Consider the following 10,000-nt stretch of genomic DNA (forward strand, 5'->3'; position numbering starts at 1 on the left):
CTTTCAAAGTTAGGTGATAGCAATGACCTATATTTTTGAGCAAAATTTGTGAAATCCATTCAGACACAAGGATATTGGAAAATATGCCAGCAAGGCAATATTTTCCTCTTACTCGCAATGCCGGATGTTTATGCAATTTGAGAAAAATCTTGATTGGACTGGCAACTTTTCCAAGTTTAGGTATAGAGCTTTGCTGATCTCTTTTGTCATGCAAGGTGACATAGTTGATACTCCAAAGCAAAGAAAGAGACTTTCAAAGCTCTTTTTAGCTTGCCTTTTCGAAGAACAGAGAGCTATAGCGATACCCCCGGCGTGAGCGTCAGCGTCAGCGTCAGCGTCAGCGTGAAAATGTTAAAGTTTTTGGTGCAAGTTATTTAGAAGCTTGCCATTCATTAATATGTGTACTTGGATGCTGATATTTGGCAGGGAGGTTCCTTTGGGGTATTTTATTGATGTAGTGAAGTTGAAATTAAAAAATAATTTTCAAACGTTTTAAATTTTTGACCTGTTTTGAACTTAACTTTTTTGTAGCACATCAACGTTAAAGTTTTTGGTGCAAGTTATTTAGAAGCTTGCCATTCATTTAATATGTGTACTAGGATGCTGATATTTGGCATGCCAGTTCCTTTAGGGTATACTATTGGTGTAGGGAAGTTGAAATTAACAAATGATTTTAATTTTTTTTTAAATTTCAACCTAAGATGGTGTCAAAGCCACCCAATGCTCGCCTGTTTATACGAGACGCTTGCCATTCATTTAATATGTGCACTAGGGATGCAATGAAGTCCAAATGAAATAAATTTTGTTGGTGCACCTTTTTAGCTCGCCTGTTCGAAGAACAGAGAGCTATAGCGATACCCCTGGCGTGAGCGTCAGTGTGAAAATGTTAAAGTTTTTGGTGCAAGTTATTTCCTTTCGAATGTTTTTATCTACCACACTATTTTTTACTAATTACAATGTACAAATACATATTTTGCTTTAAAATTATTTGGATCAGACTTCACTGTAATGCTTTATAAAAAATATTATGAGACGTCTTTAAAAACGATAAATGTATAAACCGGCGAGCATTGGGTGGCTTTGACACCAACTCTCTGGTTTGCTTTAGCACTTGAAGAGTATTCTTCACAAAACCTTTAATTTATTTTACAACATTTATGCCACTGAATCAGCAGTCACTTCTGGATAGTATTATTGAGATGGCTCGCCCCATCATCCATCCATTGGGACCATACTCTGTGCAGAGCGTTGGTGCTGCCTTAGCAGTCTCTTTGGCTATTGGGCACAATCCTGGACGGGTCGCCACTCTGACGCAGGACATCAGCAAGTTGGAACTCATTTTTCCGACCTCGGAATGATGACGGGTTGAGTCAACCCCACCTGGTATTAATTCAACAGCCAAGCGGGATTTGAACTCAGGACCTGAGGAACCCAAGCCATGAAGCCAGAAGCAGGCATACCCCCATCTGAGTTGCAAAATCAAGGTCCAAGAGCTACAGCACTTTTAATCATGTGTCTGAGACCAAAAGGTTTGAGGATGATTTTTGAATCAGAATTTTGTGCTGATTATGAAAACTGATTTCTTAATAGATGCAACTGCTGATTTATTGTTTTTTGGTGAACAACGCCATTTTGTGCTTTTTTCAACCAAAAATGTCAAAAAAATCATTTTTAATTCAGTCATCTAAACATCACCATGACATGTGCATGTGGGGTAGTAAAATAAAGCCCATCTCTTGTGGACATGGGTAAACATTAAAAAGACATTAGGAATAGGATATGATGGTTATTGGAGACAATTTTATCCAAAATTTGAGAAAAAGACTGCTATGATTTGCATAATGTGTGACATGAATCATCCGACAGATGTCCTATTATCAGCATTAATTTTGTTTTAAATTTGTAAAAATGTGGTAAGTGGGGTATCATTCTTTGATACCTCTTTGAAATTGGTGGGATTGCGCAAGCAGAAAAACTTAACACAGGAGCTAACGCATCACCGCATAGTGCGTGACAATAGCAATTCAGGGAAGATCACCAGTGGCATCAAGGAGAGAGACTACTGCTTGTCCACTGGGAAGGCAACATCAGATGAGGTAAAGACTCAGTTCCGACACTGTGTTGAAACCTAAAGTAAATATGTTCTAGAAGTTCATGAAGGAATGTTTTGCAGATCCGCCAAGATTTGAGAATCACATCCCCCTGTCGGAAGGTTAAGAATTTCTCGTCATGTGCGATTAAATTCAAGATCTCTGTGAAGGACAAGAAAGTCAGTGAGTTGTAGGGGACATGAGACCTCTTTCGACGGTTACTGTGCATTGCGGCGACGAGCGATTTGGATTTTTAGTTGGTTTTCAGTTATCCTCTTATGGCCATGCCCTCGACTCCAGCACATGTGGACGGGTCAACCAACAAAACTACCAAGTCAAAACTGGTGCATAAATTGGAGAAAAGGGTGAAAAGTGGCAAAACACAAAAATGAGATGCATGTGCGGTTCATGCAATATTTCTCATACGTGTACCCTTGTGAACTGACCTACAAATTGGGAGGAATCGCAAAAGTTGTACTCGAAAGGTTGTTGGACTTTGCAGAGGCAGAAGACTTTGCATGTAACACATACAAAGGCCCATCAATCAAGGATACTGAGCGACACATGAGAGGATCAGCATGTACACATACTGACTTCATCACCTCTGGTCCTGACCAAAAGCATCCAAAGAATTTCAACGCTGCGCTGATCTCAGGAAAATTCAAGACAGCCCTGTTATGCTCCCTTGTTAAAGGCGCTGTCACACCTTGACGATTTAGCCAGCAATGGCAACGTATAAAAATGTATGTAAAACGTTGGCGTACGCTGAAATTTTGATGTTTTTTTAAAGTTTTGGTCGTATTCATAACGTGTTGGTCGTATGCATAACATATTAGTAATGGGCACAAAACGTTTCGTTGTCAAAGAGATAACTTATACCAACGAATGCTTAGCCTGTTGTCGGCGTTCACAACCTATGCCCAACGATAGTTTAACTTAGGCATAGCGCGCTGCACATATCGCCGACGAACTCGTGGCGTAGCCTGTTAAAAACCTGCCGCTCGCAGATTTAAATCATAACCGCCTGAAAATTGGAAGTGTCAACCACGCAGTCACACCTTGACGATTTAGCCAGCGTATGCCGACCTATGAAAAATTTACCGAACCAAGCTGGCACACGTCGAATACGTTATGGGTAAGTTGTGTATACGTTAAGAGCACGCTGAAAACGATGAAGTATGCTGTCATATTTCGTGGTACGTCTCGTACGTCATGAAATTTCAAGCATGCTGAAAATTTTACGACGTACTCGCCGTATGGCTCACACGTTCCGCTCCGCTGGGAATAAGTTGTAGGCACGATATGCGATCGTTGACACACGTTGACACAAGTTCCTTGTAAGTTACTCATAAGTCGAAACACGTCGAGGTAACGTTTAGCATACCCGAAACTTATTTTCTCCATCAAGGCACATTTTCTTTTTTTCTCCTTGGCTCCGTGAAGGCACGTGACGGAATATCTGAAGTTGTTGTTGTTGTTTTTTTATTTTTTATTTTTAGTCTATCACGAATTTTAAAATACATTCGGACATTTGCTTTTAAAGGCCCGGTCACACCTTGACGTTTTAGCCAGCGATGGCAACGTGTTAAAATGTATGTAAAACGCTGGCTTACGTTGAACTTTTGATGTTTTTTTTTAAAGATTCGGACGTATTCATAGCGACTTGGTCTTATGTATAACGCATTGGTAACTACACAGAACGTTTCGTTGTGTTATAGATAACTTATACCAACGAATGCTGAACCTGTTGTCGGCCTACACAACCGATGCCCAACAATAGTCTAACTTAGGCATAGCGCGTTGCACGCATCGCCGACAATGTCGTGACGTAGCCTATTAAAAGGCTGACGCACAACGATTCAAATTATAACTGCCGTAGAAATGGAAGGGTCAAAATCGCGGTCACACCTTGGCGATCTTGCCAGCGTATGCCGACGTAACAAAAAGTGTGTCTAAAACGTTGGGGCACGTCAAATACGGTATGGGTAAGTTTGGTATGCGCGAGTAGAACGCTAAATACGCTATCATAAGTCGTAGTAAGTAGAGTACGTCAATAAATTTTGAACATGTTCAAAATTTTACGACATACTCGGCGTATGACACACGTTCCGCATGCGATGGGGATAAGTTTTACACACGATATGTGGACGCTTACACACGTCCACAAAGGCTACTTATAAGCTACTCACAAGTCGAAACACGTCGCGGTAATGTCTTTTTTACGCGAAACTTATTTCTAACTTATGTTTGACGTGCTTTGAACCAATTCTTTACGTAGTCCCAACACACATCGACGTATGTAGACGTATTCCAATGACGTCTTCCGGTCGACAAAAAAAAAAAAAAAATTAACGTGTTTCTAGCTTACAACTGCCATATAAAGACGTGTTCCCAGCGGTTTTGGGAATTGGTATATAAAAATGGTGTTCATAAAAGGGGAACCCAACAGTGTTTTCGAGTCCTTTTTGAGTCGATGTCCATGTCAGCAGTAACAGTATCAGTATCAGTATTACTATTAGTATTAGTATTAGTAGTAGTAGTAGTTTGTTCATGTTGGCAGTAGTAGGTGGGTGTGAGGGGGAGGGTGTGGGTTATGATGGATCGTCCTTGCGTCCGCGTGTCCACGGGTAGGTTCATAGGCTGCCACTCAACGATTTAAATGGCTGCATCTCCACTATTGAAAGTAGACGCTTGCGCTCAACAATGGGATTTTTTTTTACACTCAACAACTTTTAAACGGTACCACGCAGCTAGTTTCATTGTTTACAATGAACGATTTAAATTGCTGTCACTCGCCTTTGTTTTTTTTTTGTTTTTTTTTGTTTTTGACGCTGGGGTTTGGAAATTTGAAACGTTTCTTCTGAACGTGTTAAAACGCTCAAACTCGACTATTTTAAATAGACGCTGCCGATGGACAATTGGAATCATAGCCAAGCTAGACATCGAAGTGTGAACATCCTCGTCATGCCGAAGAAAAGTTTGAAGAATGCTGCAAATAAGTGTGCTGGCCGTGGCCGTGGACGCTGACGCAAGGACGATCCATTATACCGACGTCTTTCAGCTTATGAGTAACTTAAAAGTAACGTCTGTCGACGTGTGGCAATAATCGCGTAACGTGCCAACAACACATTAATCATAGGTAGGAAATAAGTTTCGGGTACGCTAAACATTACCTCGGCGTGTCTCAACTTATGATTAACTTACAAGTAGCATGTGTTGACGTCTGTCAACGATCGCAGACCGTGCCTACAACTTGTGGCCAGCGTAGCGGAACGTGTGAGTCATACGCCGGCATACGTCGTGAAATTTCAAGCATGAAAAAATTTGAGGACAACTGAAAAGTACAACGTTTAAAGCCAACGTACAACGACATATGGCAACGTACTACGACGTATGCCAGCGTGCTCTAAATGTTATCAAAACTTACCCATAACGTATTCAACGTGTGCCAGCGTTTTAGAAAAAAAATTCAAAAATCGGCATACGTTGGCTAAAACGTCAAGGTGTGACCGGGCCTTAAGTTTCGACGTTGACGTGACAATATCCTCAAACAGAAAATATTCAGAGGAGGAACTAAGAATAAGACATGAGCAAACTGAAGAGGCAATCAGACGTGACGTAATGGCACGTGACAAGATATCGAAAGATATTGTTGTTGTTTTTAAAACGCTGCCAATACGCCATTATACGGTAGCTGTAAATTAGTAACACGTTCAGTAAGTTCTGTGGTCGTCCGGAAGACGTCGATCAAATACGTCTACATACGTCAATATGCGTTGGAGGTACGTTACACATAGGTTCAAAGCACATTACTCATAGGTTAGAAATAAGTTTTGGGTACGCTCAGCATTACCTCGACGTGTTTCGACTTATGAGTAACTTACAAGTAATGTGCCTTGACATGTGTCAACGATCGCATAACCTGCCTCGACGTGTGTCAACGATCGTGTAACGTGCCTACAACACGTTACTCATAGGTTATAAATAAGTTTCGGGTACGCTAATCATTACCTCGACGTGTTTCGACTTATGAGTAACTTACAAGTAACGTGTGTCGACGTGTGTCAACGATCGCATAACGTGCCTACAACTTATGGCCAGCGTAGCGGAACGTGTGAGTCATACGCTGGCATATGTCGAAAAATTTCAAGCATGCTAAAATTTGAGGACAACCGCAAAGTACAACGTTTAAAGCCAGCGTACTACGACGTATGGCAGTGTTTTTCAGCGTGCTCTTAACGTATACAAAACTTACCCATAACGTATTCGACGTGTGCCAGCGTTTTAGACAAATTTTTCATAAGTCGGCATACGCTGGCTAAATCGTCAAGGTGTGACTGCGCCTTAAGGAATGGCAGAGATCACAATACCTCGAGCAGGTCCTAGGACACACATTGATTGTGGGACTGGATGATAAGGCATACTGTTCGGTAAAGGAAGGTGGTATTGCGACAGAAGAGGTACCAACCTCGACTGCAAAACGAAGAGGCTGACACTCGACTCGAATGGTGTGTTAAAGCACATTGCATCAAATTTGCCAAGATGGAAACATCATTATGTGATGTTCAGACACCAATGTTCTTATCATTCTTCTCACACATGCATACAACCTTCTTGCTCACCTGTGGCTTGATGTTGGCATGAGCACAAATAATTCCAGACAGTCGATATATGTATCGAAACTTGCTGAAAATATTGGATCAGAGTTGTGTGGTGCTGTTCCAGAATTGCATGCGCCTTCATAGGATGTGACTGCACACTGCACAGCCAGTTTTGCATGCAAGAGTCAAGCTCATCCATTGGCATTGTTGGAGAAAGACCACAAATTCTGGAAAGCCTTTGACAAACTGGGACAGTCTCCTACCATATCCCCAAGTTTGTTCACAGACCTAGAGGCCTCTGTCTGTATCCTGTAGGGGAAACCGAAGCAGATGTCGGTGAATACTGCCAGACACATCCTCGTCAAACAGAATTTCACACCAAAGATTTAAACTAAGCCTCTGGAGAAAAATCAAGGGATCAGATCATAACATTCTGCCTCCATGCATGTCTGCTTTCTCTCTGAGAAAGTGAAGTGAACAAACCTGGTTGCTTCTCTGTGGAAGAGAGCAACAACATCCGATTCCAAGTCCTGGGAGCCAGAGGAGAACGGATGAACACTGGTGAATGGCCAGAACACCATAAAATGGTTTTAAGGCGGAAAGATTGCAGAATATGTTCGTTGTCAGATTGACAAGGACACAGACGAAGAGACGAGTGATGACGAAGATGATGAGATGGCTGAATACTTTTCTTCCTCTGATGAGGCAGCCAGTGATATTGACTGAAGTGCAATTCTCCAGTGTGATTGACAAGGACGTCGATGAGAAAATGTGTGATTCCGAGGATGATGAAACGGCTGAACACTCTGATGAGACAGCCACTGATCTCGACCGAGAAGAGGATTTTTTCCATGAAATTTAGTCATTAAAACAGAATTGTGCCATAGGCCTGGACTTCATTTGGCACAATTACAGATAACAAGCTAGTTTCATCATACAATTAATTTATATGTCTAATTTTCAAAAGCAGTTACTTTTGAAAGACTTTAACGAAAATGGTACAGTTTCTGATAAAATGAAGGAAGAGGAAACATTGTAAATTTTATCTGCATTAACTACGTTCCCATGACAACTATCAATTTAAATGAACAAATGAGTACCAACGTCACTTACTACATGTATAAAACACAATTTATGATAAGACACCTGTTACGTGATTCGTGTCAAGCGCTGTACAAATCGTAGCAGCCACTTTCTCAATTTTCAGAACATGTCATCTCTAATAACTGTATTGTCCTATTATCTTTGTCTTTTACTATTTGCTCAAGTCCACCAAGAGGTGGGCTTTATTTTAATACCCCACACACATGTTTAGTGGGAATTTAAATGACTGGATTAAAACGACTTTTAAAAAAAAAAACATTTTTGGGTGAAAAAGGCACAAAAAGGATTTTTCACCAAAAAGTCAGCGGCTGCAGTAATGAAGAAATCGGTTTTTGTAATCAACACAAAAATTCCCATTCAGAAATCATCCTCAAACCTTTGGTACATGGTTAAAAGTGTCACAGCTCTTGGACTAACAGTTTCCAGGGTTTGTGATCCGAGTGGATGAAATCAAGAGCTTCTACTGTTTTAATCCACATTTTATGGCGCCTTGAATGTGATGATTTCAAGAATGGAAATCGCTGTTTTGGTGTGGCTGGTCTTGTTGCCATCCCACCCCCCATCACACAACCACCACAAACAGAACCAAAGTGGCGAGTGCTCCGGAAGTCAGTGGACACAATGAGAACGAGAACTGCACTCTGTAGGGCTCATACCTTTGCCAGAATGAACAGTTTACGTTTTGCATCCCACTGATAGGCCGGATCTGGATCCGGACCTATAATAAAATTTAATCGGCTTGTTCTTGTCACCAACCCAACTCTTCCACCAAGTTTTGACTGAATCTGTCCACAACTTTTGAGATATCATGCCATATATTGTTTTTGGCCTGATTTCAATGTTGAAGAATCAGTTACACAATAAAATAAAATTAAACAAGCTCAAATGAGCTAAGATCCTCGTCCTCTTAATGATGACGTCATAAAACGAATATGACGTCATTGTGATGTATCAGGTTTGCGATAAATTATTTGTGCTAATGTCCGGCTTGATTCCCGCAGACAGAATTCAAACAGCTTGCCGAGTTTCGGAGATAATAGTATAGGCGATTTCCATTAGCGGCAATATTATGACATCAACTTTTTTTCTCGGAAGAATTTCCAAAATCGGAGATGGTTACTGCCTGCGCGTGGGCTTTGTGCATATACATGGCAAGTTTCACGAAGATCCGATGAAAACTCTGGGTTGTGAAACAAATAATGTCAAAAAATAGGAATGTCGTCATAAAAATTGATACGACGTCATAGTGATGTATCGTATGTGTGGTAATTCATCTCTGCTAATGCCTTGTTCGATTCCCGCAAACAGAATTCAAAAAGCTTGCCTAGTTTCGGAGATAATTTTTTAGGCGATTTCCATTAGCGGAGATATTTTGACGTCATAACTTTTTTTCTCAGAGGAATTTTCGAAATTGGAGATGGTTACTGTCTGCACGGGGTATTTTTCCATATACATGCCAAGTTTCAGGAAGTTTTGATGAAAACTGTAGGCTGTGAAACAAAAAAGTCCACAAGAAGAAGATGAAGAACAACGTGAGTAAGACTTGTAGATCCTCCATGAGGATCTAAAAATCTCGCATCCAGATCCGGATCTTCACCAAAATCGAAGTGATTCGTCTTCATCATACACCCGACCTGTCCACCAAGTTGTCCCCATTAACCAAGTTGTCCCGACCTGTCCACCAAGTTGTCCCCATTAACCAAGTTGTCCCGACCTGTCCCCATTAACGCCCACTGCTCTTCCCGTGCCCGAGTTTTTGATTGCTACGCCCTTTTCCATCACCTTCCATAGACATCCTCTTTACCTCGACATGCCTTCCACAAAGTATTGGGTCGCCAAAATAGGTGACCCTTATTGTCTAATTCTGTCTGTTTGTTTGGATGTTTGTTCGTTTGTCATCAGCATAATTGGTAGTAAATGTGGGTGGATTTTGACCAAACTTGGGTAGTAGGTACATCTTATGACTTCGTGCTTTGGAAATCAGTCCACAACTTATTGAGATATCCTGTTCACAGACAGGCAGACAGACAGACAGACAAACAAACAGGGGTGAAAACATAAGCTCCGTCTACCTTCAGTGACTCAGGTAAAAATGTGGATAATAGCATTGTTTTATTTGGAATAAATGTAGATTTTAATAAAAATTTGTTTTGTAAATTGTCATCTTACCTTGTCTGTGCTGTCAAGCTGTTGCAAGACCAGGCC

General features: G+C 41.0%; 1 protein-coding gene across 5 annotated transcripts in view; it reads right to left on the reverse strand.

Annotated features, from left to right (window-relative positions):
- Positions 1-10,000, reverse strand: part of PRKDC (protein kinase, DNA-activated, catalytic subunit) — a 324,360-nt gene that overhangs the window by 148,577 nt on the left and 165,783 nt on the right. For all 5 annotated transcript variants that reach the window (XM_085898246.1, XM_085898245.1, XM_085898249.1 and 2 more), the window contains one exon: positions 9,965-10,000. This exon is cut by the window's right edge and continues 76 nt beyond it. In XM_085898246.1, coding sequence (XP_085754372.1) covers positions 9,965-10,000 — 36 coding nt within the window. The remainder of the gene's footprint in view (positions 1-9,964) is intronic.

Source organism: Eptatretus burgeri, chromosome 10 (genome assembly GCF_056783735.1).
Source record: "Eptatretus burgeri isolate ZD-2024b chromosome 10, Ebu_testis_v1, whole genome shotgun sequence".
NCBI classification, from domain to species: domain Eukaryota; kingdom Metazoa; phylum Chordata; class Myxini; order Myxiniformes; family Myxinidae; genus Eptatretus; species Eptatretus burgeri.